Below are 19,916 nucleotides of genomic sequence, written 5' to 3' on the forward strand. Positions count from 1 at the left end.
TATAAATAGTAAGTGAAGTAAATAAACTGCCTGTGGCTTCTCAGGAAGTCCTGCATTTGGGTCCTGTTATTCACTCAAACCTGACAATAACACATCACCCTGTTTTATCCACAACTGTAAATTTTCGGAGACATTGTGACCAGGAGATATTTTATTTTGTATTCTTATGATCACAGTTATAATTAGAAATATCAATCATTAATCATTTACCATTGTGGAATCTGATGACAGTATAATCTTTGTTTTATATCTATGGTAATCTGAGTAAAGATTAATGTATGCAGGTTATCATCATTGTAATCAAGTCTCAAATGGTATCCACAGCATTGTATTCACCGTCCATAACTGGAGGGTCCAGCAGGACCTTGTTCTAATTCATTTGCAGGCCTACATCAGAACATGGACATAGAGAATTATGTAAACACGCACGTTCACCCTTATTTACACAGGGAGGTCATGTCAGGACATTCTCTAGTTGGACACACAGGCTCACAGAACTGCACAACATGACATGTCACACACTTGTTTTTCTCTAAAGTATCATCTGATGTTTGTATAAGGAGAACTTTGGACTATGGGGAGACTGTTATCATTTCCAGTAAGGTCTAACTGTGTGATGTCATCATGGGTTATATAAGGATGGGGAACGGTCCACTCTTTGGAGATCTGTGGCTGTACGCTTGTCTTCCCATGCTTCTGTCTTAGAAGTGTGTAATAAAGATCACTATTCTGACATCTACTGAGACCATGCAGTCGTTTGTCTTCTCCTCAAAACTCGAATCATGACAACATCCTGTTACATTTACTGAGATCAGCAACCGACTTTCTGAATTCAAACCTCAATAAAAATGTGAAAATGACTCAGCTTTTCCTTCTTTTGTTTTTACAGCATTATGGACTATAAGTTAAAGCAATTAATGATGCAGTGAATGGTGGTCAAAGGGTTGATCTTTACACAGAGCACGTCTGTCCCTTTTTATTAGCCCATTACAATTATTCCCCCATCACTTTAAAAAGGCAACAAAACATGCATGTAACATTTCTTCAGAGATGTAATTCAGTTTTAATTATATAGCGCCAAATCAACACAACAGTCACCTCAAGGTGCTTTATATTGTAAGGTAAATACACTAAGTAATACAGAAAAAAAAACCCAACAATTGAATGATCCTCTTTGAGCAAGTACCTGGCAACAGTGGGAAATAAAAACTCCCTTTTAACAGGAAGAAACCTCTGGGAGATCAAGACTCAGGAAGGGGCAGCCATTTGCCACAATTGGTTAAGGGAGAGGGGAGCAGGACAAAAGAAACACACTGTCATGGTCTGCGGTGGGTGGCTGGAATTTCCATAAGGCTCCTGAACTGACCTGGGATCCGCCCCTGGGCAGGGCCAAGTCCAGCTCCTGCACACCTGGAGCCTATTGCAGGCAATCAAGCCAGAGGGATTTAAACTACACGTTGATGTTCAGTCACTGCCAGTTCATCATCAACACATTTGCTGTATTCACCTTGGCTCACGCGCCACCGCTGGGCTCAGGATACCAAGCAATCATTCTGAAAATCTCTCTGTGCCTCACCTGCCTGCCATCACACTCCATCTGAAGCCCCGGATCTCAGGCCAGCCTTTCCACTCCACTCAGCCTCCCCCTGGGTTCTCATCACCCCCCTCTCAACACTCCATGTCCCCTACTGCAAGTAAGAATTGCTACTCTTACAACTGGCCACTTCAGAGCTGCCTCCACTACCTCCCTAACTCCTCTATCTTCTCTCTTCAGTGTGACTGTTCGCATGATAAGGTGGGGCCAGGTTTCACAATGAGCTCATCCGAAACTCTGGCTGATTGGGACCCACGCCCAGTTTCACACCTTGGCTCAGGCGATTAGAGGATCATCAGGGGGTCCTTTGTCCCTCTGTGGGGGGTTTCTCCCACTAGGTTTATATCTGGGACTCTCCACCATTTGACCTTAGAACTGAAGAAGCTTCTCGGATGAGAGGTGAAACGTCTTCAAGCAACTTAAAGAAGTCCAGACGCTTTCTTTGCAAGCTCCTTTGACTCCACGTCTTATTGTTTTTTTTTTTGTCTTTGCTACGTTTTCTTTTTTGCACTTAAGCCTAATAAATTGTTACATCATCTGCTGTCTCTGCTCTGGGTTTCTGCACCTGAGTCTTGTTCAGTACAGGCCACTCGGCCCCGTGACAGTACCAACTGGCCAGAAAATGGACTCCGCAGACCCAGTACGTGCAGCAGTCTCCAAGCAGGGAGCCATTTTAGGGGCTCATGAGCAAGCGTTGCAGGCCCTCGACACCCGGTGCCAAGCCATAGGCGAGACTCAGGCTAAGATCTTAGCTTCCATGCAGGAAATTCAGTCAGCTGTTTCCTCTACTCCATGCCCGTCCTCTGCGTCTCCTGCACCCGTGGCAGAACCTCCCCAGTCTTCCCCAGCTCCAACCCCTTCAGGCTCCGTTTTTCGCGATGTTGCATTCCCAGAACCAGAGCTGTACTCCGGGGAGCAGGGTCGCTGTACTGCCTTTCTACTAAAATGTTCTCTCGCGTTCACGCATTCTCCCCATTCTTTTGCTAGCGATTCAGCTCGGGTAGCATATCTGGTGGCTAAGCTTCAGGGCAATGTACTGTTATGGGCTGAGGCTTACCTGTCGGCTCATTCGCTCCCAACCTGCTTGTATGATGATTTTCTGTGTGAGTTTAAAAGGACCTTTACTCATCCAGAATCTGAGGGCAGTTCTGATGAAAGGTTGCTTGGGTTACAGCAGGGGAGCCAGAGTGTCGCAGAGTTCATTATTGACTTCCGTACCGCAGCCGCTGAGGCCAATTGGCCCGATCATGCCCTTCGGGGAGTGTTCTGTCGCGGCAACACACCAACCAGGACCCAAGCCCCCGAGGCCCGGCTCTCAGTTAAATACCTTCTCCAGGAACAAAAGGCAGTACACAGCTGTTTCATACCTTAAGGTTCACACTCCCTTGCTACCTTCCAGAGTCCTCGAAGAGACAAAAGACTCTCGTGTGGAGTGTCTGCTCCCCCCAACTTCCTTACTACACCCCCACCATTTGTCTTACTGTATGGGTGTCAGACATGTTTAAATCCAGTGGCACCAAGGCATTATACAATAAGATAATGTGATTAATACATAACTAAAATAAATTCCTATACAATCCCCCCTTTTGATTCTTAAATCAAGATCACATTAATACCAGAATTTCTTTCCTGACATTGTGTATATCACATCAACATTATTGTACACTTAAAGGAGTTTCACACTGTGTATCCTCACTTCACTGTTCTCCCACCACCCTTTGTTCATCTTTAATCTTCCCACAATCTAAGCTCTCACATGCAAATGGCAACAACAATGATACAGAGGAAAGGTCTTCTCCAGAGTGTCAAAGTACTTTGCATGGCAAAGTGAAACAGCATTAGGTGGTCATTCCCAGTCACGGTCATGGCTCCTGGTGTCTGTGCCATTTACAGAGTTATAATTCCAGCGCTGATCTCCCTCTGCGCTGTCACCTTTGGAGCTTAGCACGCTCTCTTCATCCCTCAATTTCTGTTCCAACGCGGCTGTAGATTTAAGGCAGAGCAAGTCGTACACTTTAGTTGTCTTCCTCACCGTCAACGTCGAAATCTCTTTCATTTTATTTAAGATTTTGCTGTGCGAAATCTCCTCGTGACAATCCTTTGGAAGCCCAGTGGTGCAGCCCACTGTCGTTTGTCTGCTGTCCTGGAGATGGTTCCTGCTTCTCAATGGTCCTCTTGAAGCCTTCTCTCTAGCGATGTTCGATTCGTGAACAAATCGTTCAATACTCGAGAATCACTTTACTGACTCGTGAATCATGATTCACAAGCCCAACTGACTCACTGACTCATCCCTGTTTCTGTTAGCAAACTAATTCGCTTAGTAGAAATATATCTAGCTTATAATTAAAATTGTGGGGGGGGGGGACAACAGCCAGTTTCTTAACAAAAGCATTTCTGCTCTGAACTGGAAGAAAAACCCTGAGTAGAAGCTCACATCAAGAAAATAGCTCCTCGGTTCACAGTAGCATCACTCTGCTAACATGCTAACAGCACATTTGAGCTACTCACCCCCTCCCTCCTGTGCTGAATCATAGAGCGAACGAATCACTCACTCACTCACTCACTCACTCACTAACCCCCTCCCTCCTGTGCTGAATCTTAAGCGTAAGCGAATCACTCAGGACTCGCTAGCCCCCTCCCTCCTGTGCTGAATCATAGGGCGAGCGAACGAATCACTCACTCACTCACTCACTCACTCACCCCCTCCCTCCTGGCTCACAGCTTCTTCTTCTTGGTTGGCAACCGCATTACCGCCCCCTGGTTCACAGCTCAGTGGACATTTAGATGAGAAAATATATATTTAACACATTTAAGGAAAATACTAATAAAATAAAAATAAACAAAATAAATGTTTATTAAGCAATTTTGATAGGAAATTGCTTAATTTTAGAAATGTTTTTGCTTTATAAAATAGTTGTTTTTTTTAGAATCATTCATCTTAGCAGTGGGATTTACATGAAAAGAGAAACAAATTAAGTTTGAGTGAAAATGTAAATTTTTTGCACTCTCTGGTCAACTGACTCAGTGAATCAAATGACTCAAAACCCGATTCACTTTGGTGAGTGACTCATTAAAACTCGATTCAGTAAAAAGAATCAAATTTACCATCACTACTTCTCTCCCAGTCATGGTCTGCATCTGCACCTCAGTCAATCCTTCCATATCCCTCAGGTCACAGTCTCTGCAATTTAAAAATGAAAACTTCCCCGGACAACCCTCTTTTGCCTTCTGTCAGCTTGGCACAATTAAGATAAGATAAGATAACCTTTATTAGTCCCACACGTGGGAAATTTGTTTTGTCACAGCAGGAAGTGGACAGTGCAAAAGTTATGACGCAAAAATTAGAATACAATAAGAATAAATACAGTACACAGCTGTACAGAATAGAATAAAATAATATACTATATACAGTAGAATAAAATAGAATAAAAATATACAATATTATAAAAATAGAATACGAATGCTATATACAACTGAGTAAAAATACAACGATGCCAGAAAAGATTATTGCACTTAGTGTTATTGCACATGTGTGGATGTGTGTGCTTGATCAGTTAAAGTCTTTGTTGTGGAGTCTGACAGCAGTGGGGAGGAAAGACCTGCGAAATCTCTCCGTCCCACACCGTGGGTGCCGCAGTCTCCCACTGAAGGAGCTGCTCAGTGCTGTCACAGTCTGCTGCATGGGGTGGGAGACGTTGTCCAACAGGGATGACAGCTTAGCCGCCATTCTCCTGTCACTCACCACCTCCACTGGGTCCAGAGGGCATCCTAGAACAGAGCTGGCCCTTCGGATCACCCTGTTCAGTCTCTTCCTGTCCCCAGCAGAGATGCTGCCGCCCCAGCAGACCACACCATAAAAGATAGCAGAAGCTACCACAGAGTCATAGAAGGTCTTCAGGAGTGGGCCCTCCACCCCAAACGACCTGAGTCTCCGCAGCAGGTACAGCCTGCTCTGCCCTTTTCTGTAGAGGGCGTCTGAGTTATGAGTCCAGTCCAGTCTGTTGTTCAGATGAACACCAAGGTACCTGTAACTGTCCACAGCCTCAATGTCCATACCCTGGATGTTCAGTGGTTGCAGTGGAGAATGCTTGTGCCTGCGGAAGTCTACCACCAGCTCCTTGGTTTTACTGGCATTGATCTGGAGGTAGTTCAGCTGGCACCAGTCCACAAAGTCTTGAGTCAGTCCTCTGTACTCCTTGTCGTCCCCATCAGTGATGAGGCCGACTATTGCAGAGTCATCAGAGAACTTCTGCAGGAAGCACTGGGTGGAATTGTGGGAGAAGTCTGCAGTGTAGATGGTGAAGAGGAACGGAGCCAGAACCGTTCCCTGTGGGGCCCCCGTACTGCAGACGACCCTGTCCGACACACAGCCCTGAGTCCTCACATACTGTGGTCGGTCGGTGAGGTAGTCCAAAATCCAGGTAGTGAGGTGATGGTCCACTCCAGAGTTCTCCAGCTTGTCCTTCAGAACCGAGGGAAGAATAGTGTTGAAGGCACTGGAGAAATCAAAGAACATGATTCTCACAGTGCTTCCAGCGGTCTCCAGGTGAGCGAGGGAACGATGTAGGAGGTGAATGACGGCATCATCCGCTCCAATGCCAGGCTGGTAGGCAAACTGAAGTGGGTCCAGTGATGAGCTTGTTAGGCGCCGAAGCTGAGCCAGGACCAACCGCTCCAGGGTCTTCATCAGGTGGGATGTCAGAGCCACCGGCCTGTAGCTGTTGAGGTCCTTGGGGCGTGAAGTCTTTGGCACTGGTACAACACAGGAGGTTTTCCAGAGCTGTGGGACTCTTCCCAACCTCAGGCTCAGGTTGAAGAGGTGCTCCATCACCCCACACAGTTGGTCCGCGCAGGACCTGACGACCCTCGAGCTGATGCCATCTGGGCCCGCTGCCTTCTTGCCATTAATCCTCCTCAGTTCCCTCCTAACCTGGGTGGTTGAGAGAGACAGGCTGGAGCCTTGTGTTGAGTGTGTATTGGATGCTGTTGTTGGGGGTGGGGAGGAGTGAGCAGGGTGAATAGAGGAGGTGTGAAGTGTCTGAGGTGGAACAGCCGCAGTGGGGGTGGGTGAGTCTGCAGCCGATGTTGCAGACTGTCTCATGGTTGAATCAAATCTGTTGAAGAAATGATTCAGTTCATTTGCCCACCTCACATCCCTCCCAGGCAGAGAGTTCTGCTGTTTGTGGCCCGAGATGGTTCTGAGGCCTCTCCAGACTTCACCAACGTTGTTTTGCTGAAGCTGGTTCTCCATCTTCTGCCTGTAGCTGTCCTTCCCATTCCTTATCAGTCCCCTCAACTCTCTCTGCACCCTTTTCAACTCCTCTTTGTCTTTGGATTTGAAGGCCCTCCTCTTCTGCTTGAGGACAGCTTTAATTTCTGGGGTAATCCAAGGTTTGTTGTTGGAGAAACACCGTACAGTCCTGGTAGGTACGGTGTTATCCACACAGAAATTAATATAGTCAGTAATGCATGTAGTAAGGCTGTCGATGTCCTCTCCATGGTCGTCACAGATCACCTCCCACACAGTCGACTCAAAACAGTCCTTAAGAGCCTCCTCGCTCTCCTCTGACCATCTCTGCACTGTGCGGGTGGCTGGTGGCACCCTGCGCACTAAGGGCTCATACACAGGGACATGTGACATGCACAATAAAGTTGTGCATTGTCTCTTAAAAATTCCAGGGCTTCTCCCCTGGAGTAGCTTCACTCCAGGCCCTGTTGTAAGAAAAAAACATTAGCAAGTGGTATGTCCTGCTGTAAATCATGTGATTAGATCCCACGATTAACCCTATGCTGTGGAAAAAGTGATGTAGATGTTAGCGCAGCGCATCTGTATGCACACTTTCTCACAGTGACCTCTGCACTGTAAACAATACAAGGTCATGAATAACACACTGCTGGTAAATTCACAAAGACACAGAAAGTGGCAATTAAAAGGTTAAGTCAGCACGGCCCAAAAGCCCATGCAACCTGTTGCTGTCACCTTTCTACTCCTGTAAAAAGAAACATACATACATCCACCCTTTTGTCACTGTCTGGGTGGAGGTGCAATCTTGCATACTGGTGTCAAGTCAGTTAAGCTTTTGTCAGTCCAGTCAGTCCCCATTTTTTATTTGCTGACAGTAGAACCTCTTGTGATGCAATAAGTTTCTACTGCCAGCAATGACGTCATTTCAAAAAAGGAGAAAAGAAAATTTAGACTGGATTACCTCACTGAATCCTTTTTGACAGGGACTTGTTTTCTGATTGTCCCAAATAAGTGGCTTTCTCCTGAGCCCATTTTAATTTTGGAGAAGCTCACTTGCGATTGTTCAACATGTTGTGTAGTGCTTTCAATCCAGATATTGCAGGCCTGCTTGAAAAAAAGAAAATTGCCGAACAAAAAATCTCAGTGCACTGTTAAAAATCAAAAAATATGAAGGCCTAGTTTTAGGACTTGTCTACAACAACAACAACAACAATCTTTATTTATAGAGCACATTTAAAAACCTGCGGTATACCAAAGTGCTTAACATAAGAGACAGAGAAGTAACACGAGTATTATAAGGCCTTAGCAAAGTATCAAATATACTCACAGGTCAATGCCACTAATACACAGGGGTAATATAAAATGCATATCAAAATAAAAACATAAGAAAAAATAGAGTAAGTCTAAAAGTCAGGTGCGAGCATTAACAAGCAGGAAAGGCGAGATTAAACAAATAGGTTTTTAACCGTGATTTAAAAGATTAGATGGAATCAGACGGCCGCATCACAATCGGAAGGTTATTCCACAACTCTGGTGCAGCCAGGGCAAACGCCCGGTCACCTCTAGACTTCAGCCGAGATCTAGGCTGCACCAAGAGTAACCCAGTGGATGATCTTAATGCTCTGGCAGGAACATATGATTTAAGGAGTTCCTTAAGGTAGCTCGGTGCTGTGTTGTTGGTAATTTTAAATGTAAGCAGTAGTATTTTAAATTGGATGCGGTATTTTATGAGTAGCCAATGCAGGTCAGCTAGAACAGGAGTGATACAGGCAAACTTCCCAGTTCTGGTCAGAATGCGTGCTGCAGAATTTTGAATGAAGACCAAAATAAAGTGAGTTGCAGTAATCCAGCCTTGAGGTCACAAAGGCGTGCATGAGCTTTTCCAGGTCCTTATGCGGAACATACTGCCTAGCCTTAGAGATGAGACGGAGTTGGTAGAAACTAGATCTAACTACAGCAGACACTTGTTTATCGAGTTTGAACGAGCTGTCAAACAACACGCCCAGATTGCTAACAATGTCAGAAAGGGAGCTGGTAAGGGAACCAAAGGCATCACGAAGTTGGCCACGAGGAACGTTGCTGTCAAATACCACAATTTGGGTCACACTATGCACAATAAAGTGCATAGTGTGACCCAGTTCAACACAGTGATGCCAAATTAGTAACAAGAACAGGTTTGGCTGCAAAGAACAAAGTGCGGTTTCACACATTTTAAAGTGTTCATGAGAAACAAATGTCGATGCTTCTTTCCAACCACAGGAGGTACACAAGAAAGCCACCACCCAATTTCTTTCAAACACTTTGAGCTGGTAGAATAACTTTGTTCTTTCACAGTCTGTGGTTGCAAGATGAGTGCAGGAACCCTGCACACAGTGCAACCTTGAAACGCATACATACAAACATATGTAGAAATGTCACTTTCTGGGCTTTGTAATGCAACTTGCTGGTTATATTAAAACAATAACAAGAAAAGAAAACAGAGATTTATGCGGTCAGACCTTGAAAAAGACATCATTCTGTCATCTCAGTTCATTTGAGACCTATAATTCTGGGTCTCAAAAACACTGAAAGAGACAAGAATGCTTTACTCCCATCCTCTATACAAGGCACTGTACCATTTAGATATTGATCTCAAACTTTCCTACCTGCTATTTTATTTAGTTTGTTCAAACCTTTTGCCATTTCTGTTTGTTTTATTTTTTTTCTTTTTTATTTCTGATTCTGATCTATTGTTTTATATTCTGTAAAGCATTCTGTGAGTGTTTTATGAAAAATGCTCCCTCCTAATTTCCTGTTTTGTGTTGTACATTACTTTCTTGACAATTGTGGTGTAGGTTAAAAATTCCATCCATCCATCCATTCATTCATTCGCTTCCGCTTATCCTTTTCAGGGTCACGGGGGGCGCTGGAGCCTATCCCAGCTGTCATAGGGCGAGAGGCGGGGTACACCCTGGACAGGTCGCCAGTCTGTCGCAGGGCCAACACACAGGGACAGACAACCATTCGCACAATGGCAATTTGGAGTTTCCAATTAACCTATCCCCTCAAGCTGCATGTCTTTGGACGCTGGGAGGAAGCCGGAGTACCCGGAGAGAACCCACGCAAACACGGGGAGAACATGCAAACTCCACACAGAAAGACCCCGGCCTGATGTTGGAATTGAACTCAGGACCTTCTTGCTGTGCGGCAACAGTGCTAACCACCGTGCCACCGTGCTGCCCAGGTTAAAAATTGATTAGAATAATTTTCAGCTTGTAAAATCATTCAGCCGATAAATGTGCTTTCCCATGATCCATGTGTTGTTGTTGTTGTTGTTTTCACTTTTACTATTAAACTCTAAGTGCATCATTAATCCGAATTATATGTAAGGACATTTGGGGAAAGGCCAGATTAGATTCATCCACCTTAATCATATTTGAATTCTGGTACCAAAATCACAGAAACATTAGTTTAATGATTTATTTTTAACAGTTATTTAAATTAAATCTCTGTGGTGGTTGTCTTTTGTATAGAATACAATGAATAGATCCTGTGGTCTGCTAAATTCCCAGAAGGAAGCAGGTAAGAGCCAGATAAACATCAAAACATTTATGCTCATACACATCAAAACGTTCCTTAAAGATGCATGGAGACATGAATGAACACGAGGAAGAGCAGATTTTGACTTGAATTAGCATTTACTAGCTTGGATGATTTTGTTTCTCTGTCAGTTCCTCTGAAGAGCATTGAGGTGGAGCTGGAGGTGAGGGACCATGTGGCTACAGTGGTCTCCACTCTGAACTACGAGAACAAGGAGGACAAACCATTAGAGGCTGTTTTTGTCTTCCCTCTGCCTGGAGATGCTGCTGTCTGTCATTTCAGTGCTCAGGTTGGACAGACTACGCTATCCATGCTATGGGGCTGTTTTTCTGCCAAGGGGACAGGACGACTGATCCGTGTTAAGGACAGAATGAATGGGGCCATGTATCGTGAGATTTTGAGCCAGAACCTCCTTCCATCAGTGAGAACTTTGAAGATGAAACGAGGCTGGGTCTTCCAACATGACAATGATCCAAAACACACCGCCCGGGCAACAAAGGAGTGGCTCCGTAAGAAGCATTTGAAAGTCCTGGAGTGGCCTAGCCAGTCTCCAGACCTCAACCCCATAGAAAATCTGTGGCGGGAGTTGAAAGTCCGTGTTGCTCGGCGACAGCCCCAAAACATCACTGCTCTCGAGAAGATCTGCATGGAGGAATGGGCCAAAATACCAGCTACTGTGTGTGCAAACCTGGTAAAGACCTATAGTAAACGTTTGACCTCTGTTATTGCCAACAAAGGTTATGTTACAAAGTATTGAGTTGTATTTTTGTTATTGACCAAATACTTATTTTCCACCCTGATTTACGAATAAATTCTTTACAAATCCTACCATGTGAATTCATGGATTTTTTTTTCACATTCTGTCTCTCACAGTTGAAGTGTACCTCTGGTGCGAATTACTGACCTCTGTCATCATTTTAGGTGGGGGAACTTGCACAATCGGTGGCTGACTAAATACTTTTTTGCCCCACTGTATATACCCATTTCAATTATTTATTTTTACCAGTGAAACCAATATAACATCTCCACATTCACAAATATACATTTCTGACATTCAAAAACAAAACAACAACAAATCAGCGACCAATATAGCCACCTTTCTTTGCAAGGACACTCAAAAGCCTGCCATCCATGCATTCTGTCAGTGTTTTGATCTGTTCACAATCAACATTGCGTGCAGCAGCAACCACAGCCTCCCAGACACTGTTCAGAGAGGTGTACTGTTTTCCCTCCTTGTAAATCTCACATTTGATGATGGACCACAGGTTCTCAATGGGGTTCAGATCAGGTGAACAAGGAGGCCATGTCATTAGTTGTTCTTCTTTTATACCCTTTCTTGCCAGCCACGCTGTGGAGTACTTGGACGCGTGTGATGGAGCATTGTCCTGCATGAAAATCATGTTTTTCTTGAAGGATGCAGACTTCTTCCTGTACCACTGCTTGAAGAAGGTGTCTTCCAGAAACTGGCAGTAGGACTGGGAGTTGAGCTTGACTCCATCCTCAACCCGAAAAGGCCCCACAAGCTCATCTTTGATGATACCAGCCCAAACCAGTACTCCACCTCCACCTTGCTGGCGTCTGAGTCGGACTGGAGCTCTCTGCCCTTTACCAATCCAGCCACGGGCCCATCCATCTGGCCCATCAAGACTCACTCTCATTTCATCAGTCCATAAAACCTTAAAAAAAAAAAAATCACTCTTGAGATATTTCTTCGCCCAGTCTTGACGTTTCACCTATTGTGTCTTGTTCAGTGGTGGTCGTCTTTCAGCCTTTCTTACCTTGGCCATGTCTCTGAGTATTGCACACCTTGTGCTTTTGGGCACTCCAGTGATGTTGCAGCTCTGAAATATGGCCAAACTGGTGGCAAGTGGCATCTTGGCAGCTGCACGCTTGACTTTTCTCAGTTCATGGGCAGTTATTTTGCGCCTTGGTTTTTCCACACGCTTCTTGCGACCCTGTTGACTATTTTGAATGAAACGCTTGATTGTTCGATGATCACGCTTCAGAAGCTTTGCAATTTTGAGACTGCTGCATCCCTCTGCAAGATATCTCACTATTTTTGAGTTTTCTGAGCCTGTCAAGTCCTTCTTTTGACCCATTTTGCCAAAGGAAAGGACGTTGCCTAATAATTATGCACACCTGATATAGGGTGTTGATGTCATTAGACCACACCCCTTCTCATTACAGAGATGCACATCACCTAATATGCTTAATTGGTAGTAGGCTTTCGAGCCTATACAGCTTGGAGTAAGACAACATGCATGAAGAGGATGATGTGGACAAAATACTCATTTGCCTAATAATTCTGCACTCCCTGTATGTTTCATCTGGACTCCATGGGAGTTTAAGTTTCTGAATATTGGTGAACATCTTTTACACTTTAAATACTACTTATAATACTACATGTGAGGCACTGCATTAATATTAGAATTATTTAGTTATTTTTACCAGTTTATTTATTTTTGTTATCTGATCCTGTGGGGAGATTTTTTTTTTTTATTATGATCCGAGGCTGAGTGGTTTTGTGGCAGACAGTGCTTAATGCATAATGGCCACGTGGAAAGAAAAAACACTAGGGAACACATTAGAAATTGATAATTACATAAACTAGAGTTTTAAGCATGATGTATACATAAAGCAGGGACCAATCAGATAACAGGATGCAGGTGAGGAAATTTTGCTGGCAGACATGTCAGGAAAGTTATGACCAGTTTTGGTCAAGTTACTTGAAAAAGGTAATCAGCAACTAATTACTCATTACTTCCCCCAAAAAGTAATCCTGTTACTTTACTGATTACCTATTTTCAAAAGTAATTAGTTACTTTTAAAAAAACATGATTTACAACCTGAATAGGTGATAAAGCAATAGATCTTTCAGCCCAATTCTACTTTTTCTGCATAATCCATCATATAAAATGTAATCAAATGGAAAACTCTTTTAAAAAAAAAACAAAAAAAAACAACTTGTTTTATGAGTTTTAATCTTTTAACTTTATGCATCAAGCAAAAGTTAAATTACATGCAACATTCTCTGACTGGAAGAAATTTGTTTAACATTTAAACCTATTTTCTGCACATTCCAGCACATAAAATAAGGTTTTTTGTGTTTACACTCACTCTTTCAATAGATGCAAGTAAAACACAGCAGAAAATGAGTAAAATCAAGGACTAGCGATCCTGTTGCTCTTATTTTCACCTGTATAGCAGGAGTGGGGCAGGCGGAAGTTTGCCCTGGTGCAGGTGTGTCGCAGCGGTCATGTCAATTGAAGAATCGGAGACTTTCTCTGTGAATTTCCCATTCTGTGGTAGCATACTCGTTGCTTGCTTGGAAGTTTAGGGGTTTTTTCGCTGTAAAAAGAAGATTAGGTTTCTTCCCATGCAGTGAACGGAATCACTGCATGGGAATCAAACTCAAAGTAAGGTCAGTACTTTCACATTTTAAGCACTGCATGCTCATACTCTCTCCCGCACTTGATATATTATCCCTTGTTGATCTGCACACAGCTGTTCTCACAAATGTCACACTCGCTTACGTCATTGTCATGAGACACTCACAAAAAAAAATCACGGTTTGAGTAAAGCAGCGTGCTTACGGGAAAGTATCAGTAATCGAATTACCTTTTTTGCATTAGTAATCCCTTACTTTACTCGTTACTTGAAAAAAGTATTCAGATTACAGTAACTTGTTACTGTCCATCTCTGGTTATGACATGAAAATGGAACAATCAGACTAAACAGATAAACATTGTGTATATTTATAGGTGTTTGTACTATTTGTGTTGTATTTGCATATCCAGGGCCGTTTTGTTTTTTTATCGTTTACATAGGAGCTCAATACTGTATATAGCTTTGATAGCCTTTGTAATGGGCTTTGTCCCAAAGCGAAGACTTTTACCTGATAACCTCAGCCTGTTTGAGGTTGATTAATACATTTTAAAGCTGGATGTGGCGTTTTCATTTTTCTCTAATATGTTCCGCCTGTTTTGTTTTTTTCTTGTTTTTTTTTTTTCTTTTTTTTGCATAGTGCCAAGTTTGGCTCCACTTGGGTGGGGTAAGTTAAAGCTGAGCAACAACAAGCATCTACACACACACACACACACACACACACACACACACACACACACACGTGCATTTCTGTAGAATAAAAATAAAGAAACCAACACATTTGTATTTGAACTAATTTGAAATGTTAAATGCAAATAGCTGCAGTATTTGCTTTAATAGCCTTTGTAATGGGCTGTGTCCCAAAGTGGAGCTTTTTACCTGAAAACCTCAACCTGTTTAAGGTTCATTAATAAAGTTAAAAGATGGAGGTTGTGGTAATGCCAGTTGTTATTTTTCTCTAATTTGTTCAGCTTGTTGTAAACTTTAAACCGGATTTTTTTTTTTTTTTTTTACATAGCATTACGTGGTGATCCAGGTAAGTAGAAGCTGAGTGACAACACACATCTACACACATGTGCATTTCTGATAATCAAAACAAAGAAACAAACATATTAGTATTTGAGCTGATTTGAAATGTTAAATGTCGAACATTTACTGCACATTTGCTGCAGTATTTGTTTGCTGTTTGATAGTTGCTGTAACTGGCTGTGTCCTTAGTCAGCCACTAAAGGCATGCAAACAATTCCTTCCTGTGAATTTTTTTGAATTATTAAATAATTAGAAATGTAATATATTAAATATGTGATTCTATTACAATTCATAGAAGGTCGTATATCTATATGTAGCTCCTTCAATAAAGAGCTGTTTTCTTCTTAACTGCACAAAAGAGTAAAAACAATGAAAAAGACCCTTTAATGAGTCAATGTGTCCAAACTTGAATGATTAAATATAGGTGGTGTTTATCAACATGTAGATTTAAATATAGTTTAAATATTGTAGTAATAGTCTAACCTGCTGTAAGACTCCAGAAACTTAGTATGATGTGAAGAAATTACATCATAAGATTAATGTTTTTTTTTCATGGTTATTTGCTTTCCTTAAAGATAAAGAGATGAATGTGAAGTACAATGATACGTTTAAGAGCAGAATATCTGAGTGTGGTTCAGATGATCCAAAAGCAAAAAATGACATTGACTTTAAAGTATTTGTTACAAGAAATCAAGATTTGGATTAGAAAGGTGACAGTGATGTACATTTAAATACTTTTATACTATTTGTTTTCTATTTGTATTTTAACACATCAGTAATTAAGTGTTCTTTAACAAATTCTGATAAATGTACTGACTCTATTTTTTGTTTGTTTAATTCTTTCTTTATTTTTTACATTATAGAGTGTAAATTAAAGGGTAAGTAAAACCTAAATGACACATCTGCACAGTCTATGTTAATGTGTAGATGTGTGTATCTGTACATTTGGGGGGGAAAGGGTTAGGGTTACCCTAAAATAAAAATCAACTTTCATGAATGTGAGAATCCATATTTTGTACTTGTAATTTGGCCATTTCTGTGATCTGTTAAACACAGAGGAAATGATGTGAGCTATTACATGTAGGAGCTGGTAATGTGGTCCATAGCAACATGTATGTCAGGGGAATGTTTGTGTCTCTGACAGCCAAAAGAATATTATCATGGAGTGTGTATGCTAAGGGCAGAGGGGCACAATAGTGCACATTTCTTACATTGTATTAAATCAGGAAGTGAAAAGGTTATGATTTTTTTCTTAGAATATGACTGTTTTTGTGAAATTCATGCATTCAGATACTATTGCTGAGGCATTCTGTGTAATTACCTCAAAAATGTTGCTTTGTGTTTACCAATTAAAAAGGATTCTTCATGAACGGGAGGAAACAAAAGGTAATGGAAGGTAAGTTTAAAAAAAAATGAGAGCATGTATTTTAGTTTTAACATGTGTGTTTTTTCAAAAGGTCAACTGAAAGAAATTCTTTTTTTCTTAATGGGTGTGACACCATCAGTTATAATTTGCTGGGTTAGAATAAAGTAAGAAAAAAAAATAAGTATGCATTGTCTTAGTAGATATGAAGGAAATTTAATGCTTAGTGGAAGTAACTGTATAACAATGTTTAGTTCATCTTGATGCATTCTCAATCATCCAGGGAAGTAAATCTTTAAAAAGTTGATTCTGTTCATCTGGACGTAGCGTTTTGTGGGAGAAACGTTTCGTCACTCATCCAAGTGACTCAGCTGAGACTGAAGAAGTCACTTGGATGAGTGACGAAACGTTTCTCCCACAAAACGTTACGTCCAGATGAACAGAATCAACTTTTTGGAGAATGTTTAGTTCAGTTCCTTTGATATTGAGACCCAGTTTTCTCCTGTTGAATAATCTTTTAGTCTTATATTCCAATAAATCATATTAAATTAATCTGATTATGTGTATTTATGTATGTATTTATTGGCCATACATTTTCCCAGTAAAACATGCGAAACACATACTTTACAGCGTATCAAGCTTTCATTTCATCAGCTTGATTGCCTTCAGATAGTATTCATTAAAACCACTTTAACTGATGCTGGGGTGTTGCCAGTTTTATTTTTCTTTAATAAGTTAGACTCCAAACCTATATTTGCTCCAGTGGCCATGAGTAAGTTAACCCTTGTGTGGTGTTCGTATTTTTGTTACTCAGCCAGTGTTCATGGGTCTGGTGGACCCGCTAGAGTTTTGGCTTTCCAAATTAACACTATCAAACAATTTTATGTTAAATTACTCAACAGATGTTTACTTCATCCCAATTACAAGACATATGAACAGCAAACATGGTTAATTTTTTCCCTTTACCTTTGTTAGATCACATTTATGAATTAATGTGCTTCTCGTTTTTCTTTTATATAAAATGTTATAAATAAATCAGTTATAATCAAGTGGAGTGAGTGGAAAGACACAACACATTTACACGTGAAAAAATTATTAATTGTTTAATTTTTCTTTTGAAAAAAACTGAACACGGGTCTCACAGACCCGAACACCATACAAGGGTTAATATGACTATTTTTGACAAATCTGTGCATTTAGATACTATATCTTAAGGAATTATCTGTAATTACCTCAAAAAACTTTTTTATGGTTTAACAATTTCAGATGCAGACCCAAGAACAATGATGGCAGCAAAAGCACGAAGGAAATGTAACAACTTGAGATCATGTATTTAATTTTAATTAACATGTAGTTTTTGTCTAAAGTCAGCTGATGGAAATTTTTATTTTCTTAATATGTGTCTGTCAAGAGATGTATTCTAAAGACACTTCTTCAGTAGAGAGTCAGAGAGTGGAAACACACAGTTTTACTTGCAGCAAGGGCAGTCACAGAGCGCTCACACGAGAGTGGGGGCTCAGGGACTTTCTTAATATTTGTCAAACCATCATTTACAATTTGCTGGGTTACAATAAAATACTAAGTACTTATTCATTTCTATTTTTCTTATATTGGTAGACATGAAGGGAATTTAACGCTAAGTGGAAGTGACTGTACAATGTTTAGTTCAGTTGCTTAGATGATGAGTTTTCCAGTTTTCTCCTATAGAATAATCTATTAGTCTTATATTCCAGTAGATCAAATGAAAACAAGGATTTAAACACTGTTTTAAGCCCCTGAATTTAATATATTGTTGATATATTTTCACAGTATAGTATGTGAAATGCATAGTTTACATCGTATCAAGCTTTCATCTCATCAGTTTGATTACTTTCAGATGGTATTCATTAAGACCACGGTAGCTGATGGTGTGGTGTTGACAGTTTTTATCTTTATTAGTGAGTTCAGACAGTTGTAAACATTTGATGTTTGATGTGGAGCTCTTATGTAATGATTACATTTTTAAGATGTAATTTTCAAGTGAAAAACATAATATTTATCTGTTGCATAGTTTACAGTGCGGTGTTTTATGCACTGAGTTATCATGTAGAGTTCTGTTTGTCATCTAGCACCATAATCGGGTTTTGTTTTTATTGCATCTTAGATTTTCCAGCTGCTGTGCCTGAGCAGCCACCCAGAGACCCTTTGCTGCAGTTAGTCTCCCTGCAGGAGGCGTCTGGCTGCTGGCTGCTTGATCCAGCTCTGGCTGCTGCACTGGGACAGACCAACGAGGAGGTGGAAAAGTCAAAGCCTGAAAAGGTGCACTGCTGTCAATTTAAATATTAACACAAAATGATGATGTGAGATAAAACAGATTTGATTCTATAATTTGAACAAAAACACATGATATAATTAAAAACACACCATAAAACAAATAAAATGAAGTCAAACTAAACGTAGGCCTGCCTCACAGCCTGAGAATAAACATCTGCATATCAGAAGCTAAAACACTGGTGGTAATCACACTCCTAACCTCCCACTGAGCTGCACCAGCGTCTGATATTATCCAGAAACCACACGGCAGCAGAAATTATTTTCCTCATCAGTTGTTGTAAAAACATGTCAGCACATTATTTTAGAGCATTTATGACATCACAGTTTGGGATTTCATCAGGAAGAGCATCCAGTGTAATAATCTGCCAAATCAAATATGCAGAGCTGCCCACCTTGGTGACCCCGTGTGACATAGAAGTACACAAACATATGTAATATTACTGGTTGTAGAAAGTAAAATGTGTGTTCTGTCTGTTTTATTTGATTGATTTTGATTTGGGGAATTAGACCAGCAGTGAAGTGTGGGCCACCATTCTGGCTCTGATCTGGCTTCATGGTTTCAAGATGGATGCAAAGGACGAGTGGGAGCTTCTGGCTATGAAGGCTGCCTCGTGGCTCTGTGCTCACAATGGTACTAGCAATGATTGTAACAGATAAAATAACAGCTTTAAAAAACTGTTTCATTCTACAGCTTTCCTCCCACAATCATTATTTTAATATCTGTTTTGTGTTTTTATCACCGTGTGTGTCAGAGTGTGTGGATGCTGGAAATGTCCTGCTGGGTTGCAGCGTGAAGAAAGAAGCTCTGGGACTCTGAGGGTTTTCTTAAAGTAGCTTCATCTTCAGAGTGAACAGAAGCAGGTCTGCTTACTCCACACTGCCTTTGATACAGAGCTGTTTTATATCATCAGCCCCTTTTACATGTTTATTTGTTATGAAATGAAAATTGCTATATATTGTTGTTCTTAATTGGTACTTGAAATTTGTACCATATTTTGGTTATGTGCACAATTATCTGAATACTCCTAACACAGTAGAAGATTGGACCACTGCTGTGGCAGCTCATTCACAAAGTGTTTTAATTCCCTTTCTCTGCCACTAGATGGCGATTATGTTCATGCTTTTACTGATTTCACACAGAAACACCAAAACCAATCTAAGAAATCTTTTCCCTTCCTGTTATAGTTCTGAAAATGGCTTCAATTCAGGACATTTTCAAGATGGTCCTCAGTAAATTGGAGTGAATAGAGCTAAACATTTAAAATAACTATTTACAGTGTTTACACCATCTTATAAACAAAAAGTCTATCTTGTTTATTTGAAAAAACAAAACGATTTTAAGGCCAAATTAAAATGAAAACATACAGAACGTCATTCTGTTTTTCCCACAGGAGTTACAATTTTATCCA

At 41.0% G+C, this 19,916-nt stretch overlaps 1 protein-coding gene across 1 annotated transcript; it reads left to right on the forward strand.

Moving 5' to 3' along the window:
• The first annotated feature begins 2,216 nt into the window (after positions 1 to 2,216).
• On the forward strand, positions 2,217 to 19,415 carry LOC146559028 (uncharacterized). Its single transcript, XM_085245189.1, has 4 exons — positions 2,217 to 2,520; positions 18,338 to 18,492; positions 19,015 to 19,138; positions 19,260 to 19,415. Exons 1-4 carry the CDS (start codon positions 2,217 to 2,219, stop codon positions 19,322 to 19,324), a joined length of 648 nt encoding a protein of 215 aa, XP_085101315.1. The 3' UTR covers positions 19,325 to 19,415.
• Positions 19,416 to 19,916: the final 501 nt, after the last annotated feature.

The sequence above is a fragment of the Mchenga conophoros genome, linkage group LG14, assembly GCF_057382185.1.
Source record: "Mchenga conophoros isolate Kocher_MC1m ecotype Shallow Benthic linkage group LG14, M_conophoros_male_GT1.1, whole genome shotgun sequence".
Lineage (NCBI taxonomy): Eukaryota > Metazoa > Chordata > Actinopteri > Cichliformes > Cichlidae > Mchenga > Mchenga conophoros.

Bases quoted from the DNA above. Each gene is read 5' to 3' on its own strand.
- LOC146559028 (XM_085245189.1), top strand. From the start codon at position 2,217: ATGGACTCCGCAGACCCAGTACGTGCAGCAGTCTCCAAGCAGGGAGCC. The intron at 2,521-18,337 runs GTACTGCCTTTC...ATTGCATCTTAG, and splicing joins CTCCGGGGAGCAGGGTCGCT to ATTTTCCAGCTGCTGTGCCT. The intron at 18,493-19,014 runs GTGCACTGCTGT...TTGGGGAATTAG, and splicing joins AAAAGTCAAAGCCTGAAAAG to ACCAGCAGTGAAGTGTGGGC.